The following is an 18,474-nucleotide window of genomic DNA, read 5'->3' as shown; positions in this document are numbered from 1 at the left end:
GTAACCCCGAACAGCAATTATCTAAAAAGAGATCACCCAGTCTGTTAGTCTAACTAGGCAATGCTTGCAATTAGCACTATGTATCTTCTATTTTATAGTTCTTTTTCAGTTTTAGTTAAAATATATATTGAATTTTTGTGTTCAAATGCCCTTAAAATAGCCTGGTGCAGATAAGGAATGAAGAAACTCTTGCTTTGATTACACAGTTAGAGACAGGCAGACCTAGAGCAAGATCTCCCAGGGGCCAGCCCAGTGGCATAGTGGTTAAGTTCAGCACACTCTGGTTCGGTGGCCCAGGTTCTCAGGTTCGGATCCTGGGTGCAGGCCTACACAACTCATCAAGCTATGCTGTGGAGGCATCCCACATACAAAAAAAAACCACAGAGGAAGATGATGGGCACAGATGTTAGCTCAAGGCCACTCTTCCTCAAGCAAAAAGAGGAAGATAGGCAACAGGTGCTAGCTCAGGGCCAATCTTCTTCACAAAAAAAAAAAAAAAAAAGAGAGAGAGAGAGAAAAAGATCTCCTGCCCCCTGGTCGGTGGCTATGGTCTGCCTTTTCACATTCAGTAACATTTTCTTTGGCAACAAGGCAATCATCTGTAAATATGATAAACAACATATGATTCTGCCCCAAATTGGGACTTTATATAATATGTAGCCCACCACGGCAGAAATACACCTGGTCTCACCAGATCTGTCCCCTTTGTATGCCAGAATCAAGCCTGCTGATATGAACAGTTAGGGAGGGGTTCTTGAGACCTCACTGCATTCTAAACCCTTTAACCATTTCTCATGATATTAGCTCACTCGTTGTTTCTCAAGTGACCTAGTGCTGTCATTCCTGAGGCTTTTTGCTGAGCTGCTTCTCGAATTTTGCAACTGATGGGTCTAATCGATTCTCTCTGATCCGTTAAGTCAAGGGTCCTCAAACTTCAGCTGCATTGTTACTGGAGGGCCTGTTGAAACACAGGTGGCTGGGCCCCATCCACAGAGTTTCTGACTCAGCGGGTCTGGGGTGGGGCCCAGGAATTTTTTTGTCCAACAAATTTCTAGGTGATGCTGCTGCTGCTGCTGAGGAACCACTGTGCTAAGGCATTATCACTTTTCTAGCTGCTCTCCAGCTTCCAAAGTTTTGTGGCTGTTGTCTGTACTTGTCTCTGTCTCCTAGCCTTATTGGTGAAACCTTTTTTCTTTGGTTGTATCTTTGAAATATCCTGTATGTCATCATTTTAGTGAGGTTTTTTCCACAGAGAAATCTATCATTTTTACCTAGAATGCCCAGGATGTTCTTTACTTCCACCTCCTCTCTGCCTTGACTGAAGCATGGCTCTCTCCACCCCCAAAACCCTGCTTTCCCTCCTTACAAACTGTGGGCCCAGCAGTAGGGGGCATTCTCCTGACTCCCTCAGCACTCTCAGACTTGTGGCTCACACCATGTCACAATGTCACCTCTGTCTCAGGCCAGTTCCATCTATTATTGGCTCTGGTCACTTCCCTCTTTCACTGAAGGTGATGTAATGTGTCCCTTGGTCATTCTCCAGACCCCCAATTCCTTGTTCTAGGACAGCATATTAGTCAGCGTGGGCTGTCATAACAAAATACCACGACTGGGTGGCTTAAACAACAGAGATTTATTTTCTCACAGTTCTGGAGGCTGGAAGTCCAAGATCAAGGTGTCAGTAGGTTGGGTTTCTTCTGAGGCTTCTCTCCTTGCCTTGCAGGTATGTCCTCACAAGGTCTTTCCTCTTGTGACCTCTGTGTTCCCTGGTGTCTCTTTCTCTTCTTGTGAGGATGCCAGTCCTATGGGATTAGGGCCCACCCATAGGACCTCATTTTACCTTGATTACCTCTTTAAATGCCCTACCTCCAAATATAGTCACTCTGAGGTACTGGGGGTTAGGAGTTCAACATAAGGGTTTGGAGGGACACAATTCATCCCATAACAGATAGTATTTCTCAAAGCGTGGTCGAAGGCCCACCTGTATCAAAATTGCCTGGTGTGTCTGTTAAAATGCAGATTCCTGGGGCTAACCCCAGATATGCTCATCAGGCTCTCCGAGGGCTATGCCTGGTAATCTGTATTTTTATCAAGCAAACCAAGTAATTTTTGTGTATATCAGGACTTCAGAGACTCTGTTCTGCTTCTTTCAATGTCCATGTGGAAAACCCATTCATCCACACCCCCTCATCCATCTCCCACCCCTTTAACCAGCTACTCCCCCGTCCCTCACTTGGGATCACCCCACAAAACTGCTCCATTTCAGAACTCCACCCCCTGGCCCTGACTCAGCCTCCTGCCCTCCAGCCCTCTCATGACCTTGGTGACACTCTACTCTTGAACTCCTTCCAGCTCCTTCTTCCCCACATTTCTCCTGGTCTGTCAGGGGCTGGCCCACATGTGGGTGTGTGGAGGATGGATTTTAGGGGCAAACCTATAAGAAGTCATCCAGGGGAAAGAAAAAGAGGTCCTGAAATTGGGCGGGGATCAGATAGACTAGAGAAAAGAAGATACATTCAAGAAATATTTTGAAGGTGGAACTGGCAAGACTTGGTGAATAAATGCTGTGGAAACACAATGGCGAGATAAATTTCCTGCCCAGGAAGCTGGAAGAAAGTTTGTAGATGAAGTGACATTGGAGCTAGGTCTTCTATGAGTGGGGATTTGACAGATAAGGAGAGATCATAGTTGGGGGGTGGGGTGGGGAGGAAGAGCATTTCTGTAGGTTACATATATGAATGTGCTTGTAAGATTTGAAACAGGGTACAAGATATGGGACTATCATAGTTGTTGTTTTTTATTTTCTGGATACCATTAAAGAACCATTTCAATGAAAAAAGTCTCCAGTGAATAGCATTGAGTTGAAGGGCTGTCTGTCTTGGCAATAAAGGCAGTTTAATGCCTTCTAGGGGATGTTGGCAGTACTTTGGAGCCCATACCAACCCAGATTTCTTTCTCCTAACTGTTTTTCTGGCTCACATAAAATTCTCTTGTTCTTGGAACACACCCATGTCCTCACTCACCTATGCAAGAACTCAGATCTCCTTTTCTGGTCTGGATGCTTCTTTGTAACAGTATATAGCTGGTGACAATGTCCCACTTCCCCAGTTGGTACCAGGGTATAATGAATAATGTGCAGGACTTCCTGGAAATCCCTTAAGTGGAGAGTCTTGGACTCATGTAAAATGAGTAAATGCCAATTTAAAATCCATTCTCTAAGTTTGAAATTGTGTGCTCCTGGTTAACTTAAAAAATCAGGTCCAGTCTAACAAGCTATTAATGTCATGTCTGTGAGCTGAGAACTTCCGGGAGTGATTGCAATGATTAACACAGATCAGGAGACACGGGCAAGACACGCACCAGCTCACAGTTTATGTCCACCTTGCCTTTTCTTCCAGAGCTACATGAGATAGTGAAATGTATGAAATCAGCATTCTCCACTGCATGCCCAGCAGAGACGATTACATCCCACTGATGAGTAGGCAAGAGACCATTGGACTCGAGTGCTGAAAATCGTAGCTTCTTGTTAATCAGGCTGAGCTGTAATTTTTAAAGTACAAGAGACTCTGGTACTTACCCATCTGTTTAAAGTCTTTCACTGCTGATGGCTAACAATATAATTATTTTTAATTGTGCACAGACTTCTCACCAGGAAGGAACTAGGGACCTCAGTGGTGGGCTGAGAGGGGCTGCTAGAGATGATGGGGACCCCTGAGAACTGCCAACCAAATGGACCTTAGAGCTCCTGAACAAAGTGGGCTGGAATTCCCAGGCAAAGGGATTTCTAAATTCCCTCATCAATGTGCTTCTAGGAATGGCCTAATGGTAACAGCTAAAAAAGCAAAACTGACTTTCATCAAAATTCAGAATAAGCGAGGCTGGTGTTCTCCCTTCTCTTTTGTGCTTCCATTTTTCAGTACTCACTCCAGTTAATGCTAGTCATTCCTCTTACTGTTAACACGGTCTATCATTGAGAGTCTAACACAAAAGCATCGGCTTCATTTATACGGAGGCTGAAGGTTTAAAACATTGGCATTTGCATTTTAACAGAGTTGATTGGAGAAGTCAGTTATGGTTGACTTCAGGGGCTATGGTCCTCTGAAGAGGCAATGTAGGGGACAGAGACTGTTTCCTCCATCTTGGTTTCAGTGCCTGCGTATGCCAGCTCTACTCAGGTAGGTCTGTGTACAAGCCTTCTTTGCCTTTTCTTCTAACAAGTGCTTTTGCTACAGACACTATATCTTCATGGACCCATATGTTTAATGGTCACATTTAATCTTCAGATAGCTCTATATCACCAGATAAAAATGGGTGTATCACTGAAAAAATAATTTGTACACTGAATTAAACTTCCTGGTGATTTGTCTCGTTCCTGAGGTACTTTTTCTTCATTTTAGATGGATCACCAATGAGTAGTGTCCATTTTTAAAAACAACAGCTTTATCGAGGTATAATTCATGTACCATGCAATTCACTCATTTAAAGTATACAATTCAGTGGCTTTTAATATATTGATAGAATCATGCACCCAACACCATTATCAAATTCCAGAACATTTTCATCACCCCAAAGAGAAACCCCATACCCATTAGCAGTCACACTCATTTCCCCACCTCACTCTTCAGTGTCTGACAACCAATAATCCATTTTTCGTCTCTATAGATTTGTCTATTCTGGACATTTCATATAAATGGAATTATATAATATGTGACCTTTCGTGTCTGTTTTCTTTCACTTAGCATAATGTTTTCAAGGTCCATCCGCACTGTAGCATGTATTTACTTTTATTGCTGAATGATATTTCATTGTATGGATATACCACATTCAATGTTGATAGATATTTGGGTTGTTTCCACTTGTTGGCTATTATAAATAATGCTGCTATGAACATTCACAAACAAGTTTTTCTGTGGACATATGTTTTCAATTCTCTTGGATATACACCTATGAATGGAATTGCTGGTTATATGATAACTCTGATTAACTTTTTGAGGAACTGCCATACTATTTTTCAAAAGATCTGCACCATTTTGCATTCCCATCAGCAATGTATGAAAGTTCCAATCTCTCCACATCCTTGCCAACATTGGTTATTCTTTATTATTCTTTTTCAGGATCTTTTTTTGGCTATTCTGTGTCCCTTGCAATTCTGCATGTATTTTAGAATCAGCTTGTCAATTTCTACAAAGAAGTAAGCTAGAATTCTGATAGAGATAGCATTTTTATCTATAGATGGGTTTGGAAAGTGTTGCTATATTGACAATGTTAAGTCTTCTGGTCCATGAACATGGGATGCTTTTCCATTTATTTAAATCATCTTTAATTTCTTTCAACAACTTTTTAGTTTTCAGAGCCTATGTTTTTTTACTTGATTTTCCTTGAGTTTTGACATACAACATTATATTAGTTTCAGGTATACAACATAATGATTCAATCTTTGTATATATTGCAAAATGATCATCACAATATTCTTTTTGCTGCTATTTTGAATGGAAAATGTTTTCTTAATTTCATTTTCAGAGTATTCATTGAAAGATAATAGAAATATTTTGGTATATTGATCTTTAACTCTACAATTTTGCTGAACTCATTTATTTAGTTCTAATAGTTTTTAGTGGATTCCTTATGATTTTCTATATACGATATCATGTCATCCATAACTAGAGATAGCATAACTTCTTCCTTTCCAGTCTGGATGCCTAATTGCCTTAACTTCTTTCTTTCCAGTCTGGATGCCTAATTGACTTAACTTCTTCCTTTCCAATCTGGATACCTAATTGCCAGTACCATGTTGAATAGAAATGATGGGAGTAGATATGCTTGTCTTGTTCTCAATCTTAGGGGGAGAGCATCTAGGCTTTCACGATTAAGTATGCTGTTAGCTGTGAGTGTTTCATAGATGACCTTTATGGTTTGATGAAGTTCCCTTTTATTCCTAATTTGTTGATTATTTTTTTATCGTGAAAGAGTGTTGGATTTTGTCAGATGCTTTTTCTGAACATATTGAGATGATCATGTGATTTTTGTTTTTTATTCTATTGATATGATATATTACATTAATTGATTTTCAGAAGTTAAACCAACTTGTATCCCTGGGATAAATCCTACTTTGTCGTGGTGTAGAATTCTTTTTTCTGTTGCTGGATTTGGTTTGCTCGTATTTTGTTGAGGATTTTTGCATCCATATTCATAAGATATATTGGTCTGCAGTTTTATTTTCTTGTGATATCTTTGTTTGGTTTTGGTAGCAGGATAATCCTGGCCTCATAAAATGATTTGGGAAGTGTTCCCTCCTATTTGTTGGAAAAGTTTGAGAAGAACTGGTATTAATTCTTTTTTAAATGTTTGGTAGAATTCAGCGGTGAAGACGTTTAGGCCTGGGCTTTTCTTCATGTGTGGTTTTTTGATTACTGATTCAGTCTATTCACTTGTTATAGAGCTATTCAGATTGTCTATTTCTTCTTGAGCCAGTTCTGGTAGCCATCCTTTTACTTGCAACCTATTTGTGTCTTTGACTCTAAAATGTGTCTCTTCTATATACCAGATAGTTAGATCCATTATCCATCCTGCCAATCTCTGTCTAACGAAATGTCTGGCTTCTTTTTGATGTTTGACTACTGACAGCTTTCAAGCTACATCACTCCTTTCCCCTTTCTGCCTCATATCTGGGAAATTTGATAAGAGAGCCTGGATGCTCCCACCCTTGGCACTGGTGGAAAGTTCAAGCCACACAAGTCCTGACTCATGCAATGGAACTCTCACCCCTTAACCACCGTAAAATCCCAAGCCAGTCACCCCTCCCTGCTGTTTCAAGCCTTTTTGGACCTGCTTGGGAGCCTACCATGCTCTCCCCAGAACTTCTCATTATATGAATAGTACATCTTACGTTCACTCTTGGTACATGTGTGGCATCATCAGCCTTGGTGTCTGAGCAAATTTAGTGTAGAAGGACCCATCCTGTCTCTGCAGGGTGACCACCACACTTTGCCTTTTTTTTTTTTTTTGTGAGGAGGACCAGCCCTGAGCTAACATCCAATGCCGATCCTCCTCTTTTTTGCTGAGGAAGACTGGCCCTGGGCTAACATCCATGCCCATCTTGCTCCACTTTATATAGGATGCCGCCACAGCATGGCTTAACAAGCGGTGCGTCGGTGCGCACCCGGGATCCAAACCGGCGAACCCCGGGCTGCCACAGCGGAACGTGCGCACTTAACCGCTTGCGCCACCGGGCTGGCCCCCACACTTTGCCTTTTGATTGAAATATTTAGTCCATTTACATTTAATGTAATTACCGATATGGCAGGATTTATATCTGTCATTTCGGCATTTGTTTTCTACATGTCTTGTGTCTATTTTTGTTCCTCTATTCTTACATTACCACCTTCTTTTGTGTTAAATAGATATTTTCTAGAATATCATTCTACTTCTGTTGTTTCTGTTAATATATATTTTTTTAGTTATTTTCTTAGTGGATGACCAGGGAATTACAATTAGCATCTTAACTTATAATAATCTAGTTCAGATTAATACCAACTTAATTTCAATAACATACAAAAACTTTGCTTTAATATAGGTTTGTTCCCTTCCCCCTCCTTTGTGCTATATTGTTATACAAATTACATCTTTATACATTATAAACCCACCAATGCAGTTTTATATTTATTGCTTTATGCAGTTGTCTTTTATATAAGATATGAGATGAAAAGAGTTACAAATAAAAATTACATATATACTGTTTGTATATTTACCTATGTGATTACTTTTCTTGGTGTTCTTTATTTCTTTGGGTGAATTCAAGTTACTATTTAATATCTACTGTGAAGGACTCCCTTTAATATTTAGTGTAAGACAGATCTGCTAGTGATGAATTCTTTCAGTTTTTGTTTATCTGGGAATACATTAATATCTCCCTCATTTTTTTAACAGATATTTTTAGAGCAGTGTTAGGTTCAGAGCAAAATCCTCCCTGCTTCACTGGCTGTTTCTTCTCATGTGAGTTGCTAGTTTCTCCTGGGTTTGACCTTTAATGTTGGTGTCCCTCCACAGTCCTTGTCTACATCCTCTCCATAGGGGATCTCGTCTGGTTTTGTGGCTTTCAGTGGAATCCATACAACTATGATGACCAAAGTCATGTCAACAGTCCTGACCCTCCAGACACATATTCAACTGCCATCTTACCTCTCTTTATGAACATCTAATAGACATCTCAAAGGTATAATGAATGAACAGAACCACTGATTTCTGTCTCCAAACCCATCCTTCCATCAGGCATCCCTACTCCCTATTGGCAACACTATCCATCAAGTTGCCCAAGCCACCAACCTAGGAGTCATCCCTGATTTCTCTCTTTCCTTAATTTACCTATCCAATCCATCACCAAATATTGCTGGTTCTACCTCAAAAATATATCTCTAATCTACTGATTTCTCGCCATCTCCACCATGCCCCCAATCCTAGGCATCCTCCTCTCTTTTCTAGACTACTGTAATTATTTCACTAACTGGTCTCTCTGATTCACTCCTTCTTCCCTTACAATTAATTCTTCACATGGCAGCCAATATGCTCTTTAAAACACAGATCAGATCAAGTTACTTCCTTGCTTAAAGCCCTCTAGTGACTTCCCACTGTTTTAAAAAAAAGAAAGAGAAAAACAAAAGAAGACACGTTTCTTACCTTAACCTGTCACCCACCGTGTGTTTGGCCCTGTCCACCTCTGGGCCTCATCTCATCCCCCTCCCACTCCCTCCACCCCAGCCATATTGGGCTTCTCTCTGCTCCTGGAACATACACTGTTCATTCTCACATTAGAGTTTCACACTTACCAGCACTTTCTTCTCTCAGAGCTTCCTGTGGCTGGTTGCTATCATAAACATTTTAGTTCAAACCTTACCTCCTTGCAGCAAGCTTTTCTGCATCTCTAAGTCATCTTCACTCCCTCACCACACTCCTCCCTACTTGCATCACACTCTATGGCATCACACCATTATACTATCTTTGTTAAAAGTATAACTCAGGACATTTCCTGTTCATAATTTTTTTTGTGATTTTACTGTCCATCTCTCCTCTCTAGTCTTCCACTCTCAACTACAAGGCAAGCTCCATGGAAGCAGGAGTTTGTCCATCTTGTACATTGCTGAATCCCTGGTCCTGTAATTGTTCTTAACACCTACTAGTTTTCAGTAAACAGACATGGGGAAAATGAATGAATGAATGAATGATTCACTTCCAGCTTTCCAGAAGTAAGGGTGTGATGTGCAGAGATGCAGGTTCTCCTCTTCCATGGTACATTTTCAACGTGGGAAGAAGCTGCTGCCCTTCCCACAGCAGCTGCATTACGTGCTTTTCTCTCTGCTTCTCATCCTGGCATGTCCTTAGCACTGGGAAGTGCTGAAGAGAAGGGGAGGCTCAGTTCTGACTCACAAAGAAGAGTTATCTTACTTAGGAAGACAGGACACATATGAACTGGAGAACAACCTAAGGCAAAAGGCTCTGCTGGGTTAGATGGAATCAAGCGCCAAAATGTTTGAATTAGATCCATGGTCCTCAAACCTGCCAACTCCATCAGAATATCCCAGGGGAACTTGTAGACAATTCAGTTTTAGGGGTCCCACCTCTGGAAATTAAGATTTTGGAAGTCTGAGGTGGGGCTTAGGAATCTGAATTCTTATAAAAGTTTCCCAGGTGATTCTGATGATTGGCCAGGATTGGGAACCTCTGGTCTGTCTGAGACAAGGGATTTGTATATGGGCTGGCCCTTGACTGGTGTGAGATGGGATTTGGATAGCTAGGAGAAAGGGCAAGGTCAGCCCAGATGAGGGCTTGGGGAAGAGGAGGAGACAGCTTAGAGGAGGGGAGCAGCAGGGCCAGTGTGGGGGCAGAGGGCCATCACCCAGTGGTGTCCCTCTCTCTACCTGCCAGTGGCCCGGTACCGCGTGACTGTGTGCACAGGGGAACTTGAAGGTGCGGGAACCGATGCCAACGTCTATCTCTGCCTTTTTGGAGACGTGGGGGATACAGGGGAGCGGCTGCTCTACAACTGCAGGAATAACACTGACTTGTTTGAGAAGGGCAATGTAAGTTGCAGCAATGTGTCCCCCCACCCTGACCCCCATTCCATTCCCTTGTCTTCCCTGTTCTGTAAAGTAGCGCTGGCACTGGGGCCTCAGCCATCAGACAGGCTCAATCTGGCTGAGCTAATGGGGAGCTAACATGCATGACATTCACTATGCTCCTAGAACTATTCAGCTGGGAGCTGGAGTGTCACCTTAGAGGGGCCTCAGTCCCCTTCCCATCCCTAAGCTCTGAGAAGAGGGTAGTACAGGAGGACATTCGGGGAGGTAGGAGCAACAGCTTTTTTCCCTCAGGTGTGGGCAGGCAGGGAAGGAAGCTGGGCACCTTCCGTGTGGACTGGAGGATACAGGCTAGTGGAAAGCTAGGGACCCTGAGCGTGACTTGGGAACTTTGCCTCCTCCACCAGGCATGACCACTGGGGGCATCTTGTTCTTTTCCTTTTTGAAAGAGAAACCAAAAAAGACACTAAACATGGGGGTGGTTGAACTGGTTTCTGCTCCTAGCCTCATTACAAGTGTACTGGGTGTTCCCCCAACCATCTAATGGGTTTACTGGGGAGGCCATACTCCATTCCCCAAGCCCCAGTTTCCCCATGCCTAAAATGGGGGAAGCGATGCCTACCTGTGGCCGGCTGTTATAAGGAATAGGGACGGTAGATGTACTGCCCCTGCCAGCAGACCTGACCCACAGCACACAGTAGGTGCTCAGTAAAGAGTCATTGTTGCAATAATGTGAGGCTCAAGGTTGCTCATCAGATGAAGGGAATTTGCAGACGGTCGTCACAGAAGCCTCAGTCCTCTCCTTCCTCTGCTGCCCCTTTCTTGCAGGGGGCAGGGCAAGCCTTAGAATGTGAGTGGAGGTCTCTCTCAACCCTTTCCTGCTCTTTCCTCCTACATCTTCTTCCTCCTTTGCCCATCAATCCCACCCTCTGTGTTCCTGCCCCTGAAGGCCTCCAGGTAGACTTGGCAACTCCCCAGCCCCTACTGCATTTCCGCTGCCTCATTGGCAGGCAAAACTGTGAAATTAGCAAGACCACTGCTCCCCCCAATCAATTCTAATCATTCCCCTTCTCAAAAGGGAGCCAATATCCTTCTGTAGCAAGAAGCTCAAGGAGATTAGCCAAGGAATTAATCCATGATAAATGGTTAGTGACTGATAAGAACTTAATGTGTTCATTTTCTTGGGGGATCATCTGTTAGAAGGAGATCATAGAGAATGGCCACTGTTTAAACAAAAAATACAAATCTCAATTGTTGGGAACTTGACATCAAATGATATTCCAGTGGGAGACACTGGGGGAGGGGTATGACCTGTTGCTTATAGGCAGCCCCTGGCCCACTATGAAAGACCAGTAGCCCAACCCATCAGCTCCAGCTTCTGATCTCTGGGCCTACGTCTGCCCCTGCTGTTTGAGTTCCAAGAGGTGCCACCATGCAGCTGGCCTTGCTGTCTCCCCCCTCTGAAGGCCGACGAGTTCACCATTGAGTCCGTCACCATGAGGAAGGTGAGGCGGGTGAGGATCAGACACGACGGCAAAGGAGTGGGCAGCGGCTGGTTCCTGGAGCGGGTGCTGGTGAGAGAGGAGGGACAGCCTGAGAGTGACAATGTGGAGTTCCCGTGTCTAAGGTATGTGATTCCCACCTGCTTTTATTTTTGGGAAAGACTCCACCCTACAACCAGGCCCAGGGAGCAAAATAGTGGCTGAAGGATGTAGTTGGTGCAAGAAAGAGGTGGCTCTAATGGTGGTACTCACATCCCCACCTGACCCCACAGGTGATGGAACACAAGTGTTAGTTACGTGCTGAATTAAACTTTTGAATCAAAGGTGTTTTTTACATTTGGATAGCCTTCCGACCACATCCCTTCCCTGTTAACGTCTTTTCAAGACATCTTACTTTGTTTCTGCTTCCTTTCCTCAGCTTACTAGTGAGGGAAAGTTTCTTTTTTCTTAAGCATTTGGATTTCTTTCATAGTCAGTTTGAGCTCCCATTGACTTCTAGAAATTTTTGATAGAGACATTTTTAGAACGAGGAGCAATATCAGTGTTCTTTGTGCCGTCAAGTTGGTCATTGACATTCACCTGTAGCAAAGTCTGGGAGGTGCATGCAGTATGTTTAACTTGGAGCCTTGGACCTGCCAGGGTCTGCAAATCCCAGGTCCAGGCTGAGTCCTGCACCTATGGACAAGGTGCTGCGTGTCCAGGCTCACTTCCTTCCTTAGGTTGGCCCAGGCTTCTTGAGGGTGGCTGCACTAAGGACAGCCCTCCTTGGAGTGGATGGGGGCAAGCTGCCCAATAGCCCAGCAGCGAATGCTTTACCCTTTCTCTAAGCATGCACACCACATGTACTCATGTGCACACATGTGCACGCAGACACATTAGCTACAGATGAACTGCTTACCACCCCACGAGCCCAGGAAGAGCAGTTTCCCAGCCATGGAGGGCCACTGGGATGATCCCATGGCACAAAAATTGTGAACATTTTTCTTCATGACAAAGCCTCTATAGCCTTCAAAGTACAGCCATTTTTAGTATTACAAGGGATTACATTAAAAAGATAAGTAATGATGCAGGCTGTTCCAAATGAGTGGCACTAATAGACAGAAAAAAGCTCAGAGTACAGGTTGGGGAGCCAGGAAAGGCTTCCAGAAAGAGGTGGAACTGGACCTGGGCCTGGAAGGAAGATCAGAGAGTCGATGGATGGTGAGGAGAAGGGAGGGTGGGTCAACCAGCCTGGAGAGGTGGCACGAGGCATGGGACTGTGGGGGTGACTCAAGCAGAGATTGGCTAGAGGTGCCCTGACACATGGGGAAGGAGCAAGAAGAAGGATGGGGTGAGAGAGTTCTGGTCTTTCTTCAAGTCATTCACTGACTTGTTTGTCCCCATACCGGACCTAGAGGCTGCCTGGTTGGGATGCTGGATGGAAGAGCCTTCATTGTTTTATTCCCATTCACTCAAAAGATTTTATTAAGCACTTACTACATACTTACTCCCTGTCTTCATGAAGTTTATAGTCTAGAGGGGAGCTAAACAATAAGCAAGTGAATAAACAAAGAAAGCCATAGTTACAAATATGAGGGATGGGGTGAAGGAAGCACACAGTGGTGGTAGAGGCGGATGGAACGGCCACACTGAAACGGGGTGGTTTAGAGATGGAGAAGGTGGTTAAGGTCTGTCTGCAGAGGAGACATTTAGGCCAACTTCCTGCAAGATGAAAAGGAGAGTGTTAGGAGAAAGAGCTTGAGGACTCTAGAACTCCAGTCAGACTGAAGCAGATGGACAAAAGAGAGGGCCATCAGTTGAGGTCAGAGGTGGACAGAGGCCAGTGTCAGGCAGGGCTTGGTGAGGGTCTTCCATTTTAGGAAGTTCCCTCTGGCTTCTGGGTGGAGGATAGGCTGTGGGGGATTCAGAGAGGAAACAGGGAGACTGGCAGGAGAATTTGCAGGGTCCACGATGGAATGTATTAGTTTGCTAGAGCTGCCATAACAAAGTACATAAAGTAGCTTAAACAGTAGAATTATTGTGTCACAGTTCTGGAGGCCAGAGTCCAAAATCAAGGTGTTGGGAGGGCCATGCTCCCTCTGAAGGAGCTCTGAACAGGATCTGCTCCAGGCCTCTCTACTAGCTTCTGGTAGCCACAGGTGTTCCTTGGCTTGTGGATGACAGTCTTCTCCCTGTGTCTCTTCACATCGTCTTCCCCCTGTGGGTGTCTGTCTCTGCATCTAGATTTCCCCTTTTTAAAAGGACACCAGTCATTTTGGATTAGGGCCACCCTCATGACCTCATTTTAACTTGAGTACCTCTGTAGGGACACTATTTCCAAATAAAGTCACATTCTTTTTTAGGGGTTAGGATGTCAACATGTCTTTTAGGGGGGACGCAATTCAACCAATAACATGGCAGCTGGGCCCTGGTGGTAGGAATGAAGGTAGGGAGAAGAGGCTACAGCAGAGACGAATCCCAGAGGTAGAGTTCATGGGACTTGCCCAAAAGAGAGAGAAGGGAATTGGAGAGCCCAGGCTTCTACCTTTGGTAGGTGGATAGAGGTCATGCTCTCTATTGAAATGAGGAGCCTGGGGAGAAAGGGTTGAGGGGTGGGAATGGGCTGGACTCTGGAGGTCTATTTGGGGCATGTCAGGTTTGAGATACCTGTGAGTCGAGCAGGCCGAGTCAGGCCTTGAGAAATAAACTCAGGAGATGAGAACATAGGGATAGAATTTAAAGCCAGGGAAATGGATGGGATCCTTTAGGGAGAGAGTGGATAAAGACAATGGTGAGTATTGAGCACTGGGACAGGTCAAGAAGAGGAGGGGAACCTGGAAAGGGCATGAGAAGTTGTAGTGTCTATACTGCCTGCGTTGCCACAGGCATGGTGCAGGAGGAGCTTGGGACCAGGAGTCTAGCCGCCTACCTGCTGTGTGACTTTGAGAAAATTTCCTAACTTCTTTGGTCTTCTGTGCTTTCCCAACCAGCATGTGTCTTATGGTGATGGGGAGGGTGAAATGGGGTTGCACTTTGAAAGGAGCCGAGTCTGCTGAAGACACAGACAATGCTGATGATGCTGATTGCAGGTCAGAACCAGATCTGAGGCCCCCGAAACACCCCAGAGCCCTCTCTGGGGTTCACTTAAGAGGTCATGCATTTTTTAGAAGTGGATTCTTATATCTTGCTGAAGCATGCGGTGATGGCATTTGCCGACTCAGGACCCAGGAGGACTTCGAAGAACCTGCAGGTAGAGCCCGAGCTCGCACACTGCTTCTTTTTTTCACCCGAGCTGTGTTATTTTAGCTTCCTGGGCGAGGAGGACAAACCAGGCCTATATATCAAAACCTCCCTGCCAGGATCAGGGTGTGGTAAGCATTTTAGCTGGGGCATGTGTGTTTGTGTGTGTGTGTCTGTGTGTGTGCATGCATGTGCATACTTGCACAGTCTCGTGAGCCCAGCGAAAGAGTAATAAAATCACCAGCAGACTGGCTTATCCTTTTAGTAACATCTCACTCTGACTCTGGGCTGAAGTGTTTGAAGCTGAAAGAAAACAGCTATATTTGGAAATATCTATTAATACCCTGCAAGTATTTACGTGGAAACTGAAATGACATGTCATGGTTTCCTTTTACCGCTGGGGAGGGCCTGGGGAAGGAGGAGTGGTGGAGAGAAGGAAGGGAAAGCCGATGGAATTTTCTGATGACCGAGGGTCTGCTCATTTTCCATCCTTCCTGTGCCTGCAAATGCATGGCCAGCGCTGCATCACAGCCTTCTCCTCTGCATCTCCATGTCTGTGGGAGAGGCCGGAGCGACCTCAGCAGGACAGACAGAGCATTCTTCGAGGGGCTCTAGCCTGCAGTCGCCTGCTCCCAAATCTCTCTCCCTTCCCCTGTCGTCAGTGCCAAGCATTCCACAACTGTATCTTCATGTCTTGGAATAGCAAATATTTTTTGGTGTTCTAGATTCGTAGTGCCAAAGCCCATGGGAAGTGTAACAACTTAGTTGTCAGTTAACGTTTTAGTGCTAGCTAACAGCCAGCTGACAGCAAGGTCTGGGAATGTAAGATCACGTACTTGGGGAAGGCAGGTGAGAGAGCAGGGACTGGGGAGACCACAGCGTTGCCTGCACTGGCCCTGGGGAGGGGGGCGGTATATTGACAGAGAGGACTGTGGTTTAGGGAGGCCTGAGCTGCATGTCAGGAGGGCTGGGAAAGAGGCAGTGCCTGGGCTTCCTTCGACAGGTCCTATGGCCTGGGAATTGCCTCCCTCTCAGGAGTGTAATAGGGTGGGCTGCAAAGACAAGCAACAAAACATAGACAAGTAGGGAAACACTCTGGTCGAGAGGCAAGTATCTTGGTTTCCTCTTGCCCTAGAGAACACCGAGGTGTCTCTTCTGCTGCCATCACCCTGTATCACACACCATCTTGAGTACTGGGGCCTGGACAGCTCGTAATTACACCACTGTTTGATTTCTCAGGCTGGGTCCCCATGCTCAGTGGGGACAGTGCTTTTCAGGTGAATTGGTCCAATATCTTTCCCCCTGGTGGATGATCAGCAAAGAGCTGGGCCCATGGCCCACTCTGACGTATTGATGAGTCACAGCTACCAAAGCCCAGTCCTGCAGGGTCCAGACCCAGCTTCTCCTTGTTGGCAAAGCACCTTCACCACGAGCCTTTCTCATTTCTTTAAATTCCTGTTGTACTTACTTTGGTCCAACATCCATTCTTGTCTTGGTCTTCAGTGCCTTGGCCAGTCTGGCTGGTCCTCTCAACTAGACTATAGGTTCTCTAAGGGCTGAGCTGTGTCTTATTGATCTTAGTGTATCTTCTGTGCCTTCTCTGTACCCTAGAGCCCTCAGCACAGTGCGATGCACATGGTAGGCTCTTATAAAAAGAGTTGGTTGTTTTTGAGGATAATGATGACACAGACGTTCATGGGTTTTAGGGTGAACTTTCTACCATGATTGCCAAGGTCCCTCATCAAGTGACCCTGCCACCTCTCTAGGCTCATCTGCCAGCACTCTACACTTCACTCACTGCATTCCATCCACACTAGCCTTCAGTCAACTCATCTCAGCATATATTCTGGAATGTGCCTCCCTCCTCTCCTGGTTAACTCCTTGTCATCCTTCCGATCCCAGCCAAATATCACCTCCTCAGGGCCGTCCTTCCTCCCTAGTCTGGGTTGGGATCCTTTGTTCTGAGCTCTCATAGAACGATTTTCCTTGGATGAATTCAAAGCTCTGGCCTCCATGGTGACTCTGCACGAATTGTGTGATGGTTGGTTGTCAGCCTGCCCCACTCAAAGAGCTAACAGCCCCTCGTCTGCCCACCAGGTGGCTGGACAAGGATAAAGATGATGGGCAGTTGGTCCGAGAGTTGCTGCCGAGTGACAGCAATGCGACCCTGAAGAGTAAGTTGTTGTGACAACCAGGTGTGGTGGGTGTGCCCTTGGCAAGACAGGCGCCCTCCCTGGACTACACAGAAGCAAGCCCTTGGAGAAAGCATGTGCTCTTCACTTCATTCCACAGAGACAGCACTGGGGAGGGTGGAGAGGAAGAGGTTCTGAGGGAGGATCTGGGATTCTCTTGTCTGTCTGCGCCGTGTACACAGTCTCTTTGTGGCCTTGGGTGTGGGGCCCTGAATGCATATGGGCCTCTGTTGATAAGAGTAACAAAAGCAATAACACTAGCTAAAAAGGATTCGCCTTTCCCCAGATGTTTTTATCCTCCCTTGTGCAAAGACAATGCAGACCTTTCTGGGTGATAAAATGGAGCGACGTCAGAATGCTGTCCCAGTTAAGAACAGGGACCTTTAGGTCCATGTTAGGATTCCACTCCTGGCTGGCTACTTCTTAACTGTTGACATCTTGAACAAAACACACAACCTTTTGGGGCTCAGATTCCTCACAAAGCCGAGGTCAGAATACTTAGCAATCACGCTGTGTATATAACGTGTAAACACTGTCTGCAAAGGTTGGTGCTCCCTTTGCCTCAGTTTCCTCGTCCATCAGATGAGAAATTGGACAAGGTGGTTGCTTTAGATCCTTTAAGTCCCTTACATTTAGTATTGCGTGATTTCAGCACATTCACACCCCGTGCGGCAGGCTGAGCAGGTATTAGAATTCCTATGTTGTAGATGAGGGGACTCCACAGAGCTAGAGAGAGCCCTCCCAAGTTACAGGGCTACCTAGAGAGAGCAAGAGCTCAGGTTCCTGACCCCCAGCCTAGTGTCCCACCCCGTGCTGCAGACCGCGCTCCTGCTTCACGCTCCTTCCTGCTTGCCCTGCACTAAACCCCATCTTCTTGCCTCCTGCCTCGGACTGCCCAGACTTTCGCTATCACATCAGCTTGAAGACTGGGAACGTCTCTGGGGCCAGCACGGATTCCAGAGTCTACATCAAGCTCTACGGGGATAAATCTGACACCATCAAGCAAATTCTTCTTGTGTCTGACAACAACCTGAAAGACTATTTCGAACGTGGCCGGGTGGACGAGTTCACCCTTGAGACCCTGAACATTGGAACTGTAAGTCTCCTTCCCAAGACCACGTAACATCATCTCACCCATCCTCCCACATATATCCACACATGGGTTCACATACACATGCACACACTCACCTCCACATGGGTTGAACCCATTTTGAAGGAAAAAAAATGCCTACCTGAGGGTTAGTGAGGTACGTTGTTTTCCAGTGATGACCTAGAGCAGCTGAAGACATGTGAACAGTGGTTAAGCTCTCAGAGTCTCTTTGGATACGGATTGCATAATTTTAGTGGCTGTAGTCTTAACATTTCCTTTACCTCCATAGCCAGAACCAACGTGCTTGGGTCCCAGACACCAGAGAATGGGACACCAGTGTGCAGGGAAGGAAAAGATGAGAAGGAAGAACTGAAAAGAGGGGCTGAAAATACTTTGCCCTT

The 18,474-nt window shown here is 45.3% G+C and overlaps 1 protein-coding gene across 2 annotated transcripts in view; it reads left to right on the top strand.

The window, feature by feature from the left end:
• Positions 1 to 18,474, top strand: part of LOXHD1 (lipoxygenase homology PLAT domains 1) — a 175,738-nt gene that overhangs the window by 70,967 nt on the left and 86,297 nt on the right. For both annotated transcript variants that reach the window (XM_004422502.3, XM_087438825.1), the window contains exons 13-16: positions 9,919 to 10,073; positions 11,537 to 11,697; positions 16,889 to 16,965; positions 17,883 to 18,079. In XM_004422502.3, coding sequence (XP_004422559.2) covers positions 9,919 to 10,073; positions 11,537 to 11,697; positions 16,889 to 16,965; positions 17,883 to 18,079 — 590 coding nt within the window. The remainder of the gene's footprint in view (positions 1 to 9,918; positions 10,074 to 11,536; positions 11,698 to 16,888; positions 16,966 to 17,882; positions 18,080 to 18,474) is intronic.

Source organism: Ceratotherium simum, chromosome 14 (assembly GCF_057802395.1).
Source record: "Ceratotherium simum simum isolate JZ-2026a chromosome 14, ASM5780239v1, whole genome shotgun sequence".
Lineage (NCBI taxonomy): Eukaryota > Metazoa > Chordata > Mammalia > Perissodactyla > Rhinocerotidae > Ceratotherium > Ceratotherium simum.
Note: the sequence above shows the minus strand (reverse complement) of the source record. Positions and strands in the feature narration are given on the sequence as shown.